At 39.8% G+C, this 23,179-nt stretch overlaps 1 protein-coding gene across 2 annotated transcripts in view; it reads right to left on the reverse strand.

Moving 5' to 3' along the window:
• GPR107 (G protein-coupled receptor 107) overlaps nucleotides 1–23,179 on the reverse strand; it is a 36,740-nt gene that overhangs the window by 12,025 nt on the left and 1,536 nt on the right. Inside the window, exons 2-14 of one of the 2 annotated variants that reach the window (XM_055796746.1) lie at nucleotides 19,461–19,586; nucleotides 18,546–18,596; nucleotides 18,197–18,285; nucleotides 17,362–17,528; nucleotides 15,558–15,592; nucleotides 15,279–15,335; nucleotides 14,347–14,457; nucleotides 12,701–12,834; nucleotides 11,689–11,764; nucleotides 10,620–10,693; nucleotides 9,938–10,055; nucleotides 8,791–8,921; nucleotides 6,844–6,887 (exon numbers count right to left, since the gene is read on the reverse strand). In XM_055796746.1, the coding sequence (XP_055652721.1) occupies nucleotides 6,844–6,887; nucleotides 8,791–8,921; nucleotides 9,938–10,055; nucleotides 10,620–10,693; nucleotides 11,689–11,764; nucleotides 12,701–12,834; nucleotides 14,347–14,457; nucleotides 15,279–15,335; nucleotides 15,558–15,592; nucleotides 17,362–17,528; nucleotides 18,197–18,285; nucleotides 18,546–18,596; nucleotides 19,461–19,586 (1,213 nt within the window). The remainder of the gene's footprint in view (nucleotides 1–6,843; nucleotides 6,888–8,790; nucleotides 8,922–9,937; nucleotides 10,056–10,619; nucleotides 10,694–11,688; nucleotides 11,765–12,700; nucleotides 12,835–14,346; nucleotides 14,458–15,278; nucleotides 15,336–15,557; nucleotides 15,593–17,361; nucleotides 17,529–18,196; nucleotides 18,286–18,545; nucleotides 18,597–19,460; nucleotides 19,587–23,179) is intronic. The other variant, XM_055796751.1, reaches the window with a different exon arrangement.

Below are 23,179 nucleotides of genomic sequence, written 5' to 3' on the forward strand. Positions count from 1 at the left end.
TACTTTGCAATATATAGTTCTGGACCCCAGAAAGCAGTGCTCAAGTTCTAGACTTGCACCTGTTGAGTACCAGCAGTGAAGCACTGAGCACTTTCACTGGGCAACAAATGGCAAAACTTAAAACTGCTAGAACAAGAATCTAACTATGTTCTTAGTAGCTAAATCAGCCCTAAGACACTGGTAAGCTACCTCTCCCTCACTTCCATCCCTTGCAAAAGCTAGCTTCCCATACTTAAAAAGCGAAAACTTGCAGATTTTAATGAGTCTAGGGCTCTGCCAGACAACCTAGTGTTAAAAGCTTTTCATAATACAGTTGGAGAAAGATTAAAGCAAGTAAATACATAGGACAAGCTCATTAAATCATGATGCAGGGAAGCAATACTGTCTTAAAGGAGAGCAACATTAAGTATGACCATGAAGATCTTGTGATGTACCATACACTGGTTTGTATACAGAAGGATCTATTTCTAACTCAAGGCATCTATCTTCAAGAACTGCCACCAAGTGGTGCAGTGACAGGCCATGAGAATTACTAGGCTTTGTAGTTAAAGCAACACCAACTCAACAGCTGTGATTCAAACTGCCAGTCCATCAGTGCTTTACTGTCAACCACTGAGTGAGTTGAGGAGTCATTTCTGTTGATTCATGCAGTGCATACAAAGAAAGGATAGTGAAGCCAAAGATCTGGCTGCCAACTGACATGTCATATTGCCACCTTTCCCAGCTGATGGAGCATAGCTCAAGATCTCACCTACTCAATACCAAGGATTCGGAAGTTAGTATATCCTGATATCTAGAATGGCTGAGTATGGGAAATAAGGATAAGTAAGAGGGACACCCCCCACCCCAAGTAGAAAGACTGAAGAGCCACCTCTGGACACCGGTTTGCTCATTTATCACAATTAGGTGTTCTCCTCTAGCTGCCTCAGCTTCAGGAATACTTCTCTCCACTATCAGATAGTAAAGTCAGTATTAACGCATGTCTAAAAAGTTCTGCCAGTTTTTTTTAAAACAGCTTAAAGTTATAGTACACTGTTCTGGAGAAATTCTAAAATCATCATTATTTGGCATCAGCAGCCTGTGAATTGCTTCTTCACAAGCTGAATGCACTCCAAGCAGTAATACTTGAGTCTCACTTTGCTGGACAGACTTCAATTCACCTTAGCCTGGAAGTCCAGACACCGACAGCAACACTTACAAGGAGAGAGGCTAGGCCAACAGCTGTCACTTAGAACTTGAATCACTTGCAGCCCCAACCTGTGAAGCTGTGGTAACACAGCAGCAATCACAGTATGCAGTAAAGGATGGGTAAATTTATGTTTGGAATATGCTAACTATTCTTCCGGGCACAGTACTTAACTGCAAAGAACAAAAAAAAAAAAAAAAAAAAGAAACCTACACTCAACAGAGACTTTCTACCAAAGGTTTTACAACGGAATTCACACTTGTGTTCCATCTCTTTCAAAGAATAATTAAGAAGATAAAAGCCATCCTCCTGGAGAGGTTTAGAACAGCATCTATACCTTCCCTCAGTCTCACCTCTCTATCACCATTTACTTTAACAGCCTGTGTCTGCAACAGCCTGATTGGCATTGATCAAAATATAGTGTACCACAGTATTTTGATAATCAATCTTTCAGATTGCCCCATGCCAATTTCAAAATCTGAGACAGCCTGTAAGATGGGGGAAAAAGAAAATCAGACCATATGCTACAGCCTTGCACACCATCAGACAATAGCTTTTTGATTACTAGGTCTGAGCTTTTTAGAATATGTATGTAACAACAATAACAGGACTGCAGCTGAGGGCATAGGGAGCTCAAGTCCAGGCCATACAGTACACAAGGGCAAACCATAATGCATCTTTAGTGAACCCACTGAAGTACAGCTAAGAATATTTCTACACTGCTTTGCATGCTATACTAACTCTGGTGCATTTGAGATGCAATCTATGCCATTACCAAATAGTAAACAGAAGTTTTCTGTTCTTCTCAAGAATGAAGGCACACATGTAGATCTAGGCCTCAAAAAGAAACTCCAGTAACTCTGAGAAGTATAGCTCTATAATCTCTACAGTACTCTGCTTAAAAGCATTCCTGTACTAGAAAGAAGAGGTCAAGCAAACACATACAGTAATCCTTGGTGTCATGCATGAGAAGGTGGCACAGATTAGTTAATCACAGACCGGTTAACCTTCCTCACCAGGGTCAGAAGAAAGTCCGATGTACAAGATAAGCAATGTATCTCCAACACGTAACTGTTACATCAACCCCAGACGGCACCTGAAGTGATATACTGGAACACAGTAGGCCCACTGAATTCCTCAACATTTCCCAACTTTCCAGCACTATGCATTGAGGTCTTGACATTTAAATCACCAAGCTCTATCTCAAGGTTTGAGATGCCTATGTACTACCTACAGCATGTTTACTCCTGCGCTACCCCCTCCTCACTGGATTGGTGTGGAGGTGTTTTGGCATGGGTCTCCACAGAGCCATTGCCTCCAGCGTCTGCTAAGCTCAGCTGAGCAGAAGGTCTTCTGCATCATGCAGGACCAGGCTCTTTGTTCACAGCATTTTCCTGGTACAGAAGCAGGAAGACACTGAACAACAAACAAATGGTTTTTCCTAACATGAGGGCAAGCACGAAAGCATTAATCATCATTTGCCCACTGCACAGCACACAGGGAATGTTGCCTGTGAGCTACACACTGCAATGTATTTACCCTAATTCTGCTGCCAACTACGACATGCTGCAGTGCTTCAGGAAAATACCTAACCATTCATGATCAGACTGCACAGAGTTTCACATCTCTTATGACACACACAGAGGCACAAAAAGATAAAAACTGCAGTGGTGTTTCCAGCCCTCTATTCCTCCCCCAAACAGCAGATTACACAATACACAAGAGTAGGTTATGACATTTGAGAGGTCCAGTGACATACAACTTTCAGTTCCAAATAAAACCAAAAAAACCCCTCAAGTTTATTCCATCTCTTTTTTTTCTTGTGATATCTGTAAACAAGGTAGTGGTAGTTGAGCGGCTTTTCTGTCCAAACATTCCTAGTTCAGTTTGCAAGGCTGATTTCATTAAATCTGCAAGACACTTGTAATGCAGATCTAGAAATGGACAGAGGATATAGGCTCCCATCTGAGAAAACATACAGTGGCAGACCAAATAGCTGTACTTAAGTCTGAAGGGGTGATTTTAAAAAGGGGAAGAAAAGCTTCTAAAAATGGGATGTTTATGCCCACTGCTGTGCAAGATAAGAAGCCTGTGTAGGTCAGATATTTTACTTTAAAGATCACCTTCAAAGGAAAAAAGCAAACAACCAGGCAGCTCAAACACAGCTGTATCACTGTGCCATGCCTACTCTCTGCCACCTATCCACAGTATCTGTGGATTTAAGGTCTCCCTGGATAATTATGGCTTTAGATCAATTCCTCTTAGAAAACTTAAAAAAAAACCACAACAAAACAACTCAAAAAAACCCAAACCAAAATAAACTTTAAATGACCATTTGCTAGTGACTCCAAATCACTGCTACTTATAACAAGACTTTTTAATAATTGTACATTGCTAATACAAAGCCTATGACAAGCACAGCTGTTAAAGACTACAAGACTGGTAATCCAACCAGCCTTCTGCTACATTTCTAGTCTAGTCACACAACCGTCATGGCTGCACTTCACCCAAGGGAATGGTATCTAATAAACAGGGTGTGAAGTAGCTGGAAGAGGACAAGACTGTCAGGAAACACTATCAAGATCCTGAGCCATGAAGTCCTGGAGTTGTTAGTTCTAATAGATGCAAGAAAGCCAAAATAATTGTCCCTAGGTCTTTCTCACCAGCAAGGAGGTCACCAGAAGGCTCAGTGCCAGGAGAAACAACTGTTGAATTTTTAGTCTATAACTCTCCAAGACAACCTATAAGTTAATGATTTCTGTGTGAGAGAACAGGGAAAGCAACCTTTGAGGTAACAGTAGACAAATCCTAGCAAGCAACAGGCAGTCCGACTAGAAAACTGTGTAAGATTCCGTCTGCTTTAACCACAGGGCAGGCAATGCAGTATTAAACTGCATGTGAGAAGATCCAGTAGTTTTACCACCTCAGGAGAAAACTATCTTCAGCTGTGGGGAAAAAAATAAATAATGCTGGTGACAAGACTAAGATTGATAGCCTAACACAATCATAGAATCATTTAAGTTGGAAACGACCTTTAAGGTCATTGAGTGCAACTGTTAACACAGCACTGCGAAGTTCAGCACTAAACCATTCCCCTAAGTACCACATCTACATGTCTTTTTAAGTACCTCCAGGGATGGTGACTCGACCCACCACTTCCCTGGGCAGCCTGTTCAAATGCTTTTGACAACACTTAGGTTAAGAATTTTTTCCTACCTTCCAATCTAAACCTCTCCTGGCACAACTTAAGACTGTTTCCTCTTGTCCTATCACTTATTACTTAGGCAGAGATATCAACACCCACCTCACTACAACCTCCTTTCAGGTAGTTGTAGAGTGTGATAAGGTCTCCCCTGAGCCTCCTTTTCTCCAGGCTAAATGACCCCGGTTCCCTACCCTATTACAGTGCAACCAAATCACACTTTTGGTATTCTCAACCAGGCATACTAGCAGCAAGACATTAGGTAACATTCTGCTTCAACCATCACATTTCCATTCACTTGCTCCGCATGTGCTCCTATCAACAGCCTCTAAACACACTAACCACATTGTACTTCACAAGTGAGTCCCAGCACTGTGGCTGTCCTGGCCCAAATCTCCTGCCAGCCTATGCGATGCTTTCCCTGAAGATTTTTTCCTTAGCTATTCTTTTATTATTAGTGTAGCTTAACACAGCTGCCAAGTCCCTTCCAACAGACAATTACAGAACCTTCAGGATCTGCACAGCCAGATGGTAATATCAGTAGGCAAAACGTGGTAACAGCAGTAGGTGATCCACAAGCAACATTCATGATAAGAGTGCCATCACTCATGGAAAACAATTCAAAACAGAGGACTAAGAACAGTCCCTCAGAGATATGCATAGCACTGATGAGCTAGAGACACAACGGGTTCTTGTCAGATCACAGTTTTCTGTTACCTCCCTTATAGACTACAATGCATCCTTCAGAAGGGATTGGTTTCAGATCTGGACTTCACCCATTACAACAGGTCCTTGACACTGGCCACCTTTTCCCCTTCGTGCAGCCTTTTGAAGTTAAACGGACTCCATAGTACCATCTTGTGGTAAGAACCATCACGCGCAAGGTAGACACGGCATGATCACCTGAGGCCACAGAGATCTACAAGTTCTGTGCCCCAGTTCGGAGCACTAGCTGCGGAGTGCCGAGCATCAGAAGTCAGACTCCACTGCCACCCTGCAGTTCTGCCTTAGTTACAGGGAGGCTGAGCTCTATTTGCAGTCACTCACAGTGGCCTCACCTAAGAACCAGGCCTAACACATGCGAAGTCTCCAGAAGAAAGACTGCTTAAACCTAGACATTCCCTGAAGCAAACTTTTTAACAGTAAGGACATAAAATATGCTTTTATGTGTAAAATAAGCTCCAGATACACTTAGTAGACAAGGTAAAGCGAATTCATCAGCGAATGTGTCTGAACCCATGTGAACACACTGATGAGAAAGCTACCAACAACATTAACGTTCTTTATCAACGCTAACCTCTTTTGCATTGGTTTCTATTAGAAATTAATATTTCCCCCCCCTTTAGGTTTGGGGGTTTTCTGTGTATGGTGGTGGGTTTGGGTGGGGTGTTTGTTTTTTTTTTTTTAAACAGCTTGGAATCTCAAAAAAACCAGCTGGGCTCACCTTAAGTATTGTTTCAATTTAACAGATGGCAAGGAAAGACCTAATCTGTGGCCTGCACAGGGCCAAGTTCAGTATCCAGTGTTATAGTGCATCTACTAGACTACAGAGGCAATCTGCGCTGAAATGTCAAAGTCTTAGTGGAAACGAAGGAAATGACTGGATGAAGCATCCAGACCTAGGAGGCTATCTCCAGAAAGAGGAGATGAGTTAAAGGATAAGACTGGGTTGAAAGGATGTTGCCAACAAAGGACCTTCTAGAAATAAATCTTCAAGAAGGGTAAGCCACCAAGTGAGAGAACGTTGAAATGGCTGCCTGCTTCCAACGAAGCCAGTGCTATGCTCTGTGGCTTGCATCTGCAGCCAACTGAGGAACTAATTCAGAAGTGAGCAGATAAGGCAGGAAAAACACACACTTCAGAAGCCATTATTTGGGTTGGCTTTCCATCCATCATCTCATTTTCACTGCTACAGTACACGTAACTTCACTTTACACAAGCAGTCCTTTAAGCTGCTGTACAAACACGGACAAGTCAAGAACTGTGTTACATTGAATGCCAATTTATGTTTTGTTTCATAACGAGGCTTGTTTCCCTCTATTCTGGCAGAAACAGATTTCTGCAGAAATTGAAATAAGGGAGTGTATTTTGGCTAACAGTCAGCAATTCCGGAATTCACTTCTAGTTCTGCTTCTGAACACCTGAGTCTTAGAAAAGGCAGCCCATCTGTCAAGATTATTTCCTCTCAATATCACATTTAGCTCATGCACCAAGAGCTGTGCAAGCACCAGAGAATGAGTTCCATGTACGAATTCTGATAGTCAAAGCAATACATGGAAAAGGTAATTTTCCACAAGTTACTCCCATGAGCCCCCTGAGGAAAAGCAGCAGTGTGACACTAACCTAGTATAGTTTTAGTTTACATATTTTAAATCAGCATCATGTGTTTGAAATTTCTGGCATTATTTTATGGCATATAGCATAAACCAGGAAAAAAAAATTACGGATTTCTTGCCTTTCCCATCTGTTGCTGAAGCCTCCTGTAAATGCCTTATTGACCTGGAAAAAAAAAAAAGTTAAATGAGCATATTAGCTGTAAGTTTTACACTTCCTTTTTACTGTAGCCCTCCAGAACACTGACACGTTTTGTTAGCTCTTTATGACTGGGGTATGCTTGCAATTAACTGTGCTTAGTGTGCTTGGCACTGCATATACTTCACCCCCAGCTCAGGCAGTTAGTTATCTGTTAGTATCTGTATTTCCTTGTGGTTAAGAAAGCCTGTTGTCAAAGCCTACAGAAAGCTTTGTGGGAGGGAGGAAGGGAGCACAGTGAGAAACCAGGGCATTTTCTAGCATAATGCTTTCCACTTGTACAATTAAGCTGAATTACTATTCACAGTACTGTCAAGCATTTGGCATCTTACTGCTCTTTTAAGCTCTTTTTGTTTAAATAGTTGATTACAGCTTAGCTTACATGTCTACATAGGCAACTTAGGTAACAGAAGCTACACTGTGGGAATGTAAATTCAAAGGCCAAGTCTTAGTCACCTTGCTCACTTGAGTCATCCCACCAGCTGCAGTGATACCATCCAGATGAAAAAGAGGCAGCATTTTATGCCTTGGGCTTCACTGCCAGTATATGTTGGTACCATGACAATGCAGGAACACTGGTTACACACTACGAACAGTTACAGAACAGCTCACCCACATGTATTTGTTCTTCAGATACAGTTCCTTTATGGAAAGCAAGTTTTGTACCAGCATATCACTAGGTAGGACATACCGATTCTAGCATTAGGTAGTAAGAACTACGACTGTAGAAGTCACATTTATCACAGGAAATCAGTTTCTACAATTTCAGTTAATAATCCTGCAGATTTATTTACCACACCCAAATGCTTTCAACTTCAGAAGAACTGCTGCATTTTCACTGGAACAGGGGAAGGGACAAGCAGGTAGTGCAAATTTCTTGGAAGACATTTCCCAGCCTTGGCAGAAGGTCACCAAGACTGCGTAGGGTTTTGCCCTTGTGCAGAGGACAACTGGGAATGTAAGGACAGCAGAAACCCACCCTCACATGTCAAGCTGAAGCTTACTCCCATCTACTGAGCAATGTGAATGTGTGTCTTTACACACACCTATGTATGTGTTATGAAACAGCTCTGAAACACTCAAGAGTTACACTCTAGAGTGATGACACGTTTACTAAACATTTATATCCACTCTTTCAGAAAAAAATACTGGAGATACTAGAGAAAAAATAAGAATATTCTCTGTGCTAATCAAGGAGCCAGAAGCTCCTTCATATCCTCCTTTAAATCCAGCTGTTTATCCAATTAAGACTGAAATAAATTTACAAGATAAATGTTCTGACTAACCGGCAAAAAGCAACAATAGTATTTATCTGTATTTATCTGAATTATCAGCATTTTGGTTAAGTTTTATATAACCAACATTATTCCTTGCCAAGAAGAGTGGAAGGAAGGACAGGGAAATGCTCCCCTGGGATTATTTCTTCTAAACAGTCAAGCAAAAATGCTGCTACTCTGTTGGAAGGCAGCACTGATCTTAGTGCTATCATTTTAGAACTTTGCAACCTCAGGTTGAGGTTCCAACCTCAGACAGTAAAGAAAAATCCTGTTTCTCAATGTAAGAGTCAATGCTTCTGCAAAATTCTAAGCTTCAAAAGCATCTGTAGTCTGCACCACGCTGACCACAGTTAAATCACCACCCACCCCACTTGCTTTGGAAATGTTAAAGTGGGGATAAAGCACCTTCCACACTACAAGATTGAAGCATTAAAACTGTTACAGTTTAAAAAAGTTAATAGAATGCTTGACTCCAAAGGACTGACTTTTTTTGCTATGGCAGTATCTTTAGCTCTAACAGTCAATACCTATTAATTCAGAAAAAGCTCAAGGCGTCAGGGCTCAGAAACCACACCACACACACAGTGACTCACCATACCACTGGGAACAGGATGGCTCCACAACATAGCAAGTCCACCAGGAAGAGTATTTCTTTCCACAGTCCATATTCAGTTGTCCCCTCTTCTGTTGACTCTATGATAATGTATGCCACATTCGCCAGTACCTACAGGATGAAACATGCTTAATGGTTTCAGAAGCTTTCCAAGGTAATACTAGATTTAGGATGCTAATTCAGCAAAAGCTGTTCCACAGCTGCAGGAAGAGCCCATTCAGTAACACCAGTAATTCTTCCACAGCTCTACGTCAAGAAAGTTACATGTTCAGTAGTATCTTCACAGGATTTACAGAAGTAAGATTGATTGGAACTTATTTCTGCTGACATTTGGAAAGTAGTCCTCTGTTATATACTATGCTGAATCTACTGTATCAGTAGAGATAAAAAGAGCAAAATCTATTCATTAAAATACAGTAACAGGACTCCACATACACACACAGAGCAAACAGTTTAAATACTTTATTCTAAATTAAACCAATAATTCAAACTGGTCATTGACCACATTTTGTACTCCATACCTGAGCTCTGTAAGAGCCTCAAACACTAACTATATATTTCTGGTTTTGCAGCTGAGTAAGGGATTCCATCTGGAAAGGTAGAAAAACTGTTCTATCTACAACAACAAACATAAGTGCTGCCCTCCTATGTTCTTCAGTTCCTGGAGTTGGAGACAAGCACTGATCACTTTGAACACACTCGGCAAGCTTCCTCCAGACCCAAACAGGCTTACAAGTATTCTTTTTCCCCCACTTTTTTTTTTCTTAAGCTTCTTCAGTAAGCATTTCAGAAGTGACAAGTTTCATTTAATTTCTCAGCTCCGTAGTTCAGTACTGTTTGGCAGCCCAAATTTTGCCCCAGTGGGAATATACCTAACTTACAGCTAGTTGTTCATTTTCTGACACTATCTGACCACCATTATCTCATACTCAATACAGGGAGAAAAGTGGGGAAAAATCATAGAAGTAACTTCTGGCCCAGGAAATTGCAGCTCAACTTACATTCTAACCAACAGGCTTATACAAGCAGTATCTACGTGGTGTTTTGGGAAGTATTCACAGCCTTTTACAGTTTGCACAAGCAGCTCCCCCACAAGATGTTAAGTATTGACAGAGCTTAGTCCTCACCTGAAGTGGGATGACAATCATAAAAATTTTTTTGTCTTTATCCGACAGGATGTGCTTAATGAAAGCCCAGCCTGTGCCAATAAGAGCAATAGTGATAAACAGCAGAGCACCCTTCAGTCTGAAAGAGAAACAAATACTGTAGTGAGACACTTATCACATTTTCTCTTCTGTCCAGGTTCCCTCCTACAGTCAGTAAAGCCACAAATCCAAACAAATGCCTTGCTATTCATAATTTTGGCAAGTGCTTATCCTACAACAGTGAAGCAGATGTACTTGCTTACAACTGTGTATCACATAACAATATTGCACTTCATTCACAATTGTCAATATACAATCTTTTCCTGGGAGAGTCATCTATTCACTATCATGAACAGGAGACAACACTGGCAGCTGTACCCTCTTACCACTCACAGCAAGAGCAAATTAGATACTTGAATACTAATATGAACAAAGAAAAGCAAAGCATTTATCCTTTTACTCCTCCACCACACAAGTGCCAATTCTCTGCAGCTGCCCTCTAAGTAGAGCCTTCCCCTTCACACAGGGCTGATTGCTGTCTCGTCATTCAGACCATAGTACCAAAGAATCAGCAATTTTCTAGTTTGCTCAGGAGGGGGGCAGCCCCACAGGGAATTCAATTCCAATGTTTGAATCCATCACATCAATCTTCTAACATACTTACAGGTGAGTGATGTAATAAACAACAGCCCAGCCTTCAATAGGAAATCCCTGAGAAGAAATGTAGTGATAGTCAATCTGGAAGCAGAAAATACGTTACTTTACAACCTGCTCATCCGCACCCCACCCTTGTCTTTAAAACAAGTCTGCTCAACAGCCACTTCAAGTTTCATTTTCCAACTGGCATTTACAAACTCAGCTCTGCAACATCTTAGAGATTACTTCCTCCCAACATATGCTAGTTTTGTTTAGCAACAATGAGGTCATTTCCATTTGCTGTATTTCCTAAGTGTTAGTGGACATATCTCACATCATCTACACCCTTCCCACACAGCTCCCACACCTAAACTATAGTTGAGCAACTGCATTTGTAACCTATTTATTCATTCATTGTTCAAGTTCAGTTGCACTATGTAACTACAGACTTTCTAGTTTCACTGGAAACCTGACTCAGTTCATTAGACTCCAAAAATGTTTGTGGCAGTTATCCTATCACGAACGTGAAGGTGCAGGTCACAGCTGACACAGACAGTGAAGGATTAAACACTTGCCATTACCTTTAAGATCTTCTCAGCGGAAAGGCAAAGTCAATACCACCTAACAGAGACTTTATGTATTGAAACTGTTAAATCTTGTAACATTAGGTATGTTACAGCAGACTGTAATACTTCATCTACAGAAGTGCCCTTGAATTTTACAAGCATTCATCAAGGTTTCCATTTATCAACATTAATTGCAAGTCATGTGGCCAAAGCAGCACCATAGCTCAAGCTTTCAGGCCAGCCTCAGACGGTCAAAATACTAGAATTCATGGAACTCATTCAACCCTCATATGTGCTTGCTGCTTCACTACTTTAGGCCATGGTCTCAATTGTATTTGTCAGAATTTGCTGATGAAAACTAAATCGCTTCCTCTGAACAGCTGCAGTTCAGTTCCAATGCTTAACTATGAAAGACACTTCTCCCTTCCTCACATTCCCCCCCATCCAAAGAAGATTTCTCTAAGAGCATGCCCTGGATTCCATGCTCCTAGCTCCTAGCTGAACAATTTAAGGCAGAGACATCATACATACCGCATGGAAGACTAAGGACAGAGATTTTGTGAAAGGGAGGGCTGCCATTAGCCAGTGAATCTTAAAGACATCATTTCTGGGAAGAAAGAAAGAAAGAAAAAAAAAAAAAAAAGAAGAGGAAGAGCATGAATTACAAGCCAGGAGTAAAAATTGCAGTTCTTAAGTGTATTTCTTTGAAACCTATAAATATCAAACAGTAACTCCCAGGGTGAGCTGACTATTACCATAAAAGGATTGCCTTTAATGTTGCAGCCGACGCTTTTGCAACATCCTGAACAACGTTTCAACTGTATGTTCTACAACTCTGATTTTTAATACTTAGGTTAATTTAAAATAGTATTTCATAGGAACTTCTTGCATATCTAGATCATAACTGTTAGAAAGTTTGCTAAACATAATTCAAACATGTATCACTTTGCCCTCTGGCCCCGCAATCACTACACCACACCACCAAGTGATCTCCAGACTACCAAATAATCTGATCACCAAATGAACTTCAGACTAAGAGGAAAAGCCAAAATGGAATCCTGGCTTCTGTTGCTATGCTTTAATTATTCAGAAGCATGGTTTTCAATTATGAATTCCTACCATTTTGACTATACTCAAGATGTTTATGGCTCTCCACTGCCATAAGCTGCCATTCTCCATATGAAAAAAAAGATTACATCCAGTTTTTCTTGTTATTTGTTTTCAAATGGTGTTCTCCTTTTGTCATCAGCTACAGGAATTCCCTGTTTATTTCTTGCCACAATAAGTTTTCATATATACAGCACACAAAGAATTTCTTAACATAAGACAACTTTAGAACAGTGGTCTGGACCAATTATACTGACAGAAGTAGTTGTTGTCAACTATAAACTGTATTATTAGGCATACAATATTGAGACAGATTTGGAGTTTTAAGTGACTAAATCTGACTGTGAATTGGGCATAAATAAGAGGAAGAATAAAAAAATAAAAATCAAACAAGGTGGGCCCACACTTCTCACTAACACCAGACTAGTCCACTTACCTACGTTTACGAAGTATGTGGATCCACACAGTCCCAGACAGGAAAAAGAAGATAGCCATGGAAATGTAAAGTTTTGGCAGTGGGATCTCACCCGCTGAGAGGTAGCTTTCAGGATTCTTTTCCGTAATTTCTATCTGAACATTAAAGTTGTGTTATATGTACAGGTGAAAAAACATCGTTAAAGCACTGAGTTAACAATTACAGTTCACAATTAAATTTGCTCATTTAAAAATCAGCTTTTCTGAGGTGGCAACTGTTATTAGACTCTTAAAGTAAAAATAAAAGCAACTCTTCATCCTCAAGAATCTCAAAACATTTTGCAAGATTACATCCACAACAATAATTTCCCTGAAAAACAGAAAAGAACAGAGGTTCCTTCTAGTGCTTCAGTTATGCAAGGTAGTTCAGAAAGGCAAAGTAATTTTCCCAAAGAATATTTGTTCTCTATATCAAACTCCAGAGTTTGCACACCTTTGATTCAGAAACAGTATCTAGCCCTTGTGTACACAAGCAAGTTTTTTTAGCACAGTCCCAATTTTAGACATGGAGAGTGTCATACATAGCTGAAAACCTCACTCTTAGGTTTACTACAGTGGATTTCTTCACCTGTCAAGAGAAAGGAAGCACTCTGCTGCAAGCCTATTACGTGACTGATAAAACAGATGTTTTATTTAACATCCTATTTATGCCCCTAAACAGCTTTGTTCTATGTGCTAGAACTTAATTAAAATAATGCATCAAGACTAGCTTGCAGTACTGAAACTGTCCTGCATCTCTCAATACAACCAAGCAGGTTAGTAATCTTGGTTTTCTTCTCCTTCCAATTTCTTCAGTGGGGCAAAGCAACAAACAGCAATTCAAAAACTTGGTCTTCCGGAACATACAACACAAGAAGCAGATTTAAAGTAGTCTAGTCTGAGTTAAGTTAGTGTTGCTAAGTTTTATCACCAACATGTTCCCTTGCAGTAGCATCAGCACAATTATGTACAAAGCAGTTCAGGGGGCTTATCTGGCTGAAGTTATCTCTGTCAATGAGAGGATTCACTACAGAATAGTTCACCATGTCAGCATGAGCACAGGAAAGAGAAAAGGGGAAGACTGAGCTGATAACACAGTCCGGCTCAAAAGAACACAGGAGCAAACCCTTGGATGTTAAAGGCAATATGTTGTAGCAAATGTCTTGCCTCTTTTAAGATGTGCACCTAACACTGTAAAAAATGCATCTTTAATTAGGCCAGAAAAAGCAAAACCACTGAATTCACAAATACCAACAATTTAGAATGCAGCAACAACCTTAACATCTGCCACTGTGTAAAAGAAAAAGTGGGTTTTGAGCGCAGCAAAACATGAACAGCTGTTTTAGTGCCCATCTCATTACAGCATCTAATCACAACTGTGTAGACTGAACCCAGCCCACATGCACTCTTCAGACTTCCAGGCATTTCTGCACAACTAGCATTTTAATTCTTACTGTAGTTGCTTCCTTCAGAAAGGCCACTACAGAAATTAAATGTACAACTCAATCACTTCCCACCCCATGTATACACTCATGTACACTGTGCATTTGGTATACAATGCCAGAATTGAAAGCTGTATTATTTCAGTCTAAGTGAATGAGTTAATTGTACTTTAGAAGCTATACTCACATCAAGACTAAATAGCTGCTTATCATTAGTCGACCCATCCTTGCCAACACATTTATGGAAATACAGGCTGTAAAGACCTTCTTGGTTATCGGAGCTGATGTTAAAAAAAAACTGAAAGTAAGGAAAAGGAAGGTCAACATTCTTCTAATTCACAAGAGGGTTGCCCTGGTAAGAAGCCATCTCTACTGAAGCATAAAAAAGTCAGTCATTTAGGGTCAATTGTTTCCTTTCATCAAGCATACTGTTCTGAAGATACCAGTATATCTGCAAGTTTCAACAGAATTCCAGATGCAAAATCATTGCACCTATTTATGATTACACACTCTGGTAATCCCAAGACCTTTAGGTATTGTGTACAATTTAGTTCACCATAGAGAAAATACAGCAAGTGTTGTGTATTTAACATGGTGAAGCCTAGAATTTTGATCATACTTGCCCTAAAGCATAAGCAGCTATCATGTTCCTCCCCCAACCATACAAATTGTCATAGCTATGAAAATGAGATGTGTCACATAACAGAATTTAAAATGCATTTGTTTATAGTAATCAACAATCACAAGTGAACCAGTGTGCTGAAACAAAGTGCTAATCTGGTTTCATACAAAGCATCTTCAACTTCAGCGAGTCATCAGGTCACAGGTGTTTGTTGTTAGGAACCTATATGCACTAGTTGCATCACAGTAAACTTAAAATATCTTAGCCTGTAAGCTTCAGCATATTGAGCAGAACTGCATCATACCAAATACTGTTTAAAACAGTTCCCACAACTTACAAACAAAGAGATTTACAGCACTTATTCTTAATGAGAGTCCACTTTAAAAACTTCCTGAGCTATCAGAGAGGCATCTATACCAGACTTTTACTTTTCACAAAGTAGCACGGTGAAGGAACTGTTGGCATGCACTGAGACTGGGCACTGACAGACACCTTACCTGAAAGGAAAAAGTTCCTCTGTCATTGTGAACTGGATGTTCTTGTTCTACTATGCTCTGTGAAAAGGAAAAGAGTCTTTTAGTTGTTTGGGTTTGTTTTTTTTTAAGCAGGTGACTACCACATTTGGCTACACCATCCAGACAATCAAAACTGCATTCTATGGATCTACAGTGGAGGCTGAGAGCGATAGAATGTAACACTCTCCGCTTTCTAGCTATGCTTATGCTGGAATATTCCCCCAGGTTCTTTCTGACAGAGAACAGCAGATAGTTTCTTACCTGGGACGAGGTTGTACTTCGTTTGGACTTCTTATCTAGAGATAAAAGTATTAATGGTACATTTAGAGTGTTTGCATCTAGATATCCCCATAGACTACCAACCTTTTACACATTGCCAATACATTACTCAAATCTTCCTATACTCATCTGCATGGCAGTTTCCTAGATAACCATTAACAGAGATTCTTTCCCAGTCTCTCCTTACTCACCCAGGACTCTTCCCACTGCTGGCATTCATCCGGAATGCATCCTCAGATGCCATGATAGGCTTCTTTATTACACCGTCTACAAATGTCTACCCAAGAATTCTTTCCAACCCCTCCAATTACAGCCACGCAGGAGGCGTATGACCTCCACCAGATGCAGGCTACAGCTATGACTTTTAATGTTATGACCGAGTACTGTTTATCTCCCTGACTAATCTTAATCTGGCCATTAATACATGGCCTGACAAACATAAGGAAGTCCTAATTAGCCCTGGGGAAGGAAAAAGTTCTCAGCTCTCTACTAAGCAAGGCCCCAGTAAAAACTCTAACAAACAAAAACAAAACAAAAAAACCCCAAAAGCATAGGCAACCTGCCAAGTCAGTATCTCTTCTGACACTTAAATTGACAGAAGACTTCAACAGAGCAGCATGCCAAGTTCACAGTTTCACTCCACTTCTACAAAAAGCTTTTCAAACATATGGTCATCCCATTCTACCAGGAAGCAAAAGTTCAAGCCTTCAGCTTTGCTTTTGGCTCTCACACCCCAGTGCGCTGCCAGTGTGCATGCTACACCTTTTAATGCAAGCAAAAGCAAACCCAGAGCTGTCAGATCAATTACCTTCTGTGTCATCCAGCTTCAGCTCTTAATTTGTTAGAGCAGATGTGCAAAATTTTCCACTGACATCAAAGCTTGTCAACATGACAGGCCAAGGCAGACTCAGACTACTTCAGATCAGACTGCTGAAGTATAAACTCTTCCAGGAAGGGTTAACATGAACTGTTTAGCACTAATCCCATCAGAGCTGAGATTATAAAATTGTTTTGTCTGCTAGTCTAGAAGCCAGACAAGGATTTGCGCATCCAAGAAAGGTTACTAGTAAAGTTACTTCTCCATCCCCATAGCTTCTAAGTGACAGGCTAGATTTCAACTCTTTATATACATACCTACAAACTCATACAAACATTGGCTGGAAAGGACCTGCGGAGGTATTTAATCCAGCTTCTGACTCAAAGCATGCCTAGTATCAACAGCGTATCACAGTGGCCCTGGTTTTGTTCAGTCAAGCGTTTAAAACTTCAAAGAGTGGAGGTTCTACAACTTCCCTAAGTGATCTACCACAATGCTGGGATACCTATTTAGGAAAGTCTTATTTCCCCTCCCAATATCCAATCTGAGCTACCCAAGATTGAATAAGGGGCAACAGCCACAGGCTGCATCGCATGCTACTACTAGAATAGCTTGCCATCATTGTCCTTCTAGCTTTCCTTCAGCTAGCTGTTGGTGTCTACCAAATTGCCCCTTAGCCTTCTTTTTGCTAGACAGAAGACAACCAGGTACCTCCAACCCCTCCCCACAGGTACTGTAGGTCTCCAACAGTCATGTTAGGTCTCTGCTGGATCAATGGAACTGGTTAACACAAATCACTGAGCAGGAGAGACTCCAGCCAAAAAGGTAGCTCTATGGACAGGTTTACACAAGACTGTGCATCAAGTTCTAGCCCAAGGGGGCCCCAGAATGTGATCACAACACTGCTGGATGTGTATCAATGAGGAACTAGCAGTGAGAGCACATATAGGTCAGGTTTAGCAGGCTTACCTTTACTGTTTGTATTTTGGTTGGTCTTTGCAGGATTTTTACCAGAATCACTGCTCTGTTCAGAAGGTTTTAGTGGCTTGGCATTTAAGGCAGTAACATTTTCCTCAGACGTGAATGAAATTTTAGGTAGCAAAGAAACAGCTTCTGCAGAGAACTGTACCTTCACACTAAACAAGAAATTGTTATACAAAAAGTGAATTAATATTCATAAAGAGGCTATCTGTCATAGCCTACATATACCAAATAAAGGAAAATCAACTTGTCTTGACTTGGCTTTTTTACCACAGAGAACCAGCGAGCACCAGATCATGACTCACAGCAGCCTGGCATTGAACTGATCACTGCAGGAGAAGTCAGGCTATACATTTACATGAAAGAGAAGGGCAACTGAAGAAAATCAGTTTTGGTAACCGGAGTCTCATTAGAAATTATGTTTCCACACAGTTACAGTTGTTCTTGCAAACAATAATAAAAGAAGAATACTACAGCCTTGAATTACCTATTTTATGAAGCATCTTCAAGATAAACAATAAAACAGCATATTCAGTGCAAAAGCTACAGAAGTGACCCAGGACTTCAAGTTCATGCCTTCAGCCCAATTAAGGTATGATTCTTTTGCCCTGTGTCCCCTTATCCCTCTGACATACAGCAATTATTCTTAGAATGCTTTATACTGCAGATTTTTTTCTTTCACCTCCCCTCAACTCTTATGTAACCCATTAAAAAATAATACATGCACAGCAGCTTTTCCAAGCCCTTCAAGAAATTTCATCAGTGTTACATTAACTTCAACTAGAGAAATAACTTTAAATTGTAGCGTACACAATTTACTCACACTTCAGTTTTGAAGTCCAGAAGTAAGATTATAACAGAGACATCTTGCTGTGGTTTCTTTTTCAAGACACAGTAATCCACTTCTTCATCCTGGTAATATAAGCAAAACATCTTTGAAGTGCCCTGCTGCTAAGAAATAGGTCATGTTCCCTCTCAGGTAGAGGTTACCATTCTCAGTCCAGCAAGTCATAAAATTGAATTATCCTTAATGATCTGCCCATATCTCAAGGCTCTCCCCCATCCCTGTGTTTTGGTTTTTTTTTTTAACTGCTTCCAGCCATTCCTGGAGGAAGGTAGGCTATGAGATGCCCCCAGCTTAGAAAAAGCGAGCTCACATCTCTTACTCTTACCAGGTAAGTGGAGAACCCATCATTCCTTGTTCGATCCAAGCTGAAACCCACCTATGAGACAAAGGAAAAGCATCTGTCACATTAAAACAGCTCAGGTTCCCCTAGTATCAGAAGCTAAACTACCACTGAAAGAGTCAGATACTGCTCTTCAAATAAACTAACCTATGTTTAAGGCAGAATCCAGGTATTTTTCTTGTTGCCCAATGAGACAGAACAAGTTATTCAAATATAATAAACTTGCTGGCTCATCCACAACCACCAAGAATAGAATATATACTAATTCAAACCCGAACTAATCCAGAGTACCTTCTGTCCCTGAATCTTCTAACTTATTTCAGTATTTTTCCAGATGTTTTTGCTTGAAGAAAACATTTAATACTTTTACTAACAAGGAGGTTGAACTACACAAAATAACAGGGAGTCTTCTACCCTAGTATTTCAGTCTATTAAAATCACTAATATGCTATATAACACGTTATATATAGAGAGAGATAGAGAAAATACATATTCCTTACATATTCCTTATGTTTGTTATGTAGAGAGTCCTCTAAAAATAAGACAGTCACTGTTCTGGAAACCTACTGATATAATTATTACAAGATGCACTACAACACAACAGGACAACAATGTGAAAATCTCACATCACAGGACTGCTCAAGAAACCTATGTTCAATATAGGTTACAGATGTGTGCATCGAATTCATCAGAGGATCCAGGAAGTTAGTTTATCCTTAAAGCAGAATGTATAGTGCTCAAGGATAAATATCACAACGTACATATCCTCATAAACAGCTCATGATGGGGAACAAAGCCAATAGCACCACCAGTTAGGATCTGACACACCAAACAAGGCACCCAGTGCAAGGGCAGTTGCAAAGGAACCTTAATACAGTCATTGGACTCAAAGTAACTTACTGATAAGCTACTCTTGTCATCAAAGCCCACAGGTGGCTTCAATGAAAGGTTGCTAACATTGACTTTCATGAAACCATCCTTGAAGAAGCCAAAGGTATTCAGGTGCACTTTCTGCCTCACATCATCCTGCAAGAAAAGGAAAGAAAGTTTACAAGTCACATACACTGTCATCTGCATCAGGAGTCAAAGACGAAGCGAGGTAACAAGAGATCATCACTTAAGTAGTCACGCAAAACATCTATCTAATCATACCAGGGATATATTTCTTTAGGATACCTTCAGATATAACCAATTATTTCACTGGAATTGACCAACTCTTTCGATAACATGAACAGCAAGAACTTTAGACAAATGTCATTGCTAAATATCTGCTATGCTACTGAGAAATATGCAAGAAAAACGTCTGGAAGAAATTCAATATCTGGCATCGCTGATTAAACAAAATATTGCTACCAAAAAAAAGAAGAAACCATAGACAAATCAAGATGACAGTACCTAGCATTAGACAATAGTTATCAGATCTTCAATGTTAGGCAGGGTGAATGTTTGGACAGTCTAACACCTAACACACTGGAAAACTATGTGCATGGTGTAGCTGAGAAATTTTAGGTAGTCCCATTCCTCCAAAAGATTTTCAGCAAGGCCTTGTGTCTTATAAAGAGGATAAATACCAAAAACTGGATGTGTGCGTTCAAACAGAATTACTTGGATTCCTTTGTCTAACAGGAAAATCATTATCCCCTCCTCTGCTCCGAGTCTTAGTTGCAAAACAATTTACTTCATCTTAGTCTGGTAAGGAGATGGTAGCATTGCTTGCTACCATGCCTTGCTCAGCTGATAAAGGTTCAGGTGAACTTTTTTTCTCTAAAAAAGTGCATCATGAAGAACCTCAAATGAAAAGTAATATACGTTACATACAGCTGCCACATCAGATGAGGAAAGGTCACATCTCTGTTACTTTGCACTCATAAATCAATAAATAAGGTATGAAGCTGGACCCTCAAACCTACTGGCTCATGAATTGGAAGAAAAGCAGAAACATAGCAACAAAAATTAAAAAGCAAGTGTAAAATGTGATTCAAAGCACCTTCACAAGTTGTCACTAAAAATAAGAACATTGTTTCTTCTAGGAAGATCAACAGAATAAGCAGAGAAGTCAGCTCCTAAAGGAAAACAAACAGTTTTGGATAGAGTGCTGGAAGACTGAGGTAAGAGTTGTAGAAGTACAGTAAGTTCTCTTTCTTTACCCACAGTATTAATTTTGACATCTCTGCATAAAACTTTCCTGATGCATCACTCACTGTAATAGCAGGACACCAATTCTGACACAACTAACCTGTAATCTAGCTGTAATAAGATCACCCTAATAGAATCAAGTTAACCTGGCCAATAGTCAGATGGTTCCCGTAATAGTCAGAAGAAAAAAATGCTAGTGACACACAGCTCACAGCAGATGCTTTGTTTAGAGTATTACAGCTGTGCTGTCTTTGGGTTCCAGGTCACTTAATGTGCTTGAAACAAGAGCCTGTCTGCTTCTTTAACGCTGCTTTCAATATAATTTCCCAGTCAGAATGGAAGATTAATATTAGCTTTTTACATAGCATATCATACATATTTAACCACACCTGGACAGATAAGCATTTGTCTGGGTGATTAGGTAGAGAGGAATATGAAGGGGAGATACTGTGTCATCCAGCCACAAGGTGTTTTGCATCTTGCGAACATGACCAGACAAGCTGCTTAATTCAGAGTACTTGCAAAAGCTATTCAGTTCCAATTAAAATTAATTTATTCTGCCAGTTTACTAGTATGATACCCACCAACAAAAGATAATTACTATATAACATACACACTTGCCTCCCTGGTTTTATTTCAGCTTTGAGTGTTTAGCTTACAGATTTAGTTCACAAATCCCTCAGCTTTACATGATCACACACACAGTCACCAGTTGCCACAAAGCAAAACCACACTCTCCAAGAGCATCTACTGCTCCACACATTGACAGCTTAAAGATACTGAACTACTAATAATTGCCTCAGCTCTCACAAGAAGTTTAACAGGTTGGAAGAATCCAGCTTTTACTTATAATCACTCAAATGCTGACTTCAAAAACATTCACTTGTAAGTTTACCACACAGGTGCAAACGCATACAAATGAATACTTAAGCATCTGAGTTGTTAGCATACACATTATTTTAATTTTCATAGGATGCATGTAACTATTAAGCCTGCCCCTGAAACTCATCACCAACAGGGTAACAGTCAAACCAACACAATAAGTTCTCAGTCTACTTCCATAAAAATCTTTTCCACTTCTTCCATTCCTTCAGGATAAAAGTTTGTCCTGCAACATTTGAATAAGATTACAAGAAAGTGGTTTCCAAGATCCTGGGGCCCAGAACAGGCAGAAAAATATTCTTTTAATATTTTACCCAAAATATACTTGGGATCACACTCTAAGTGAAGTGAAAGTTTCAACAGCGAGTGCATACTTTTACATGGAATGAATGTTATTCCTTAAGACTACTAGCAAGACTTATAATTTGTGTAAGATGAAATTAATTATTGTGAAAAGTATTTACAACTTCAGCAATTGAAACCTCAGACCTACCAATATTAAAATGCCACAAGTCTTTACAAACAACCACTGAAAAATAACATCTTCTAAATAATAATGTAACATGAAACTGCAATCTTGACAGTATCATAAAATAGGAGAGATCTTGCTTCCCCTTTTGGAAAACAGTTAATTAGAAAGATAACTCACTTTAATCAAAGACTAACACCACAGGTACTACACAGTGTTGCCAGTTGAATAGTTTCTCTTGAAACCAGTACATTCGGCTACTTGCTAGCAACTGTGTGGCTGACGAAGTCCTCATTTAGACTGACTTTCTCATTCTCCGAGACAGTTTACCATTGCATTATGCAAAACAAGGCTTCAATATTATAGCGTTCAACTGTTAAGACATGAAAAAACTTATTTTTGGTCAAGAGAAACCTCCAACTACCAGCTACTTTTGGAACCTTCTGAAAACTGTTTCCATCAGTCTTCTATAACTAATTTTTGCAAGTGTGTTGTTTTTTTGGGTTTTGTTTTTAAACATACCTCGTTAAACTGATGAAGCTGGTAACAACTGCTACTAAGGAAGATAGTCTCCTTTGACAAGGTTAGTCTAACAGCAAGATTCAAACAAATCCTTTTTCTAACTCAGAAAAAAACCTATCATTTTGCATGCTTTTATAAAGATAAAAAGTTATTTTCAGAACAGGAAACCACTCAGACTGTGGTTTGCTTTTCTGGTAACAAGAAAAGCTTCACCTTAGCACACTAATTACAAAGATACAAGAATGAGGCTATACTAACTTAAGCAGTAACAGCTCGTTTGAGGAAATCCAGTATCAAACTCACACAAAGCCGTGGTCTTTCGCCTAGCACAGTGTCAAAACACACTTACAAGCAGGGAGCCAACGGCAAGAACATGAGACGGGAGATTTCACTGTGAAAGGGTACGGTTGTTGGAGCCTGATGTTTACACAAACACTGTAAAGCAACCAATGAAGTAGAAAAGGAATGACTATGCTCTAACAGTAAAGCTCATGTGTATACAGGAGGCAGACAAAGACACATTAATGCACTTTTACTTGCCACAGTTCTTGGTAGCACTTTGGTACCTACAAAACTAAAACCATACCCCACTTCGAATGTGAAGATCAGC

The sequence above is a fragment of the Falco peregrinus genome, chromosome 1 (genome assembly GCF_023634155.1).
Source record: "Falco peregrinus isolate bFalPer1 chromosome 1, bFalPer1.pri, whole genome shotgun sequence".
NCBI classification, from domain to species: Eukaryota; Metazoa; Chordata; class Aves; order Falconiformes; family Falconidae; genus Falco; species Falco peregrinus.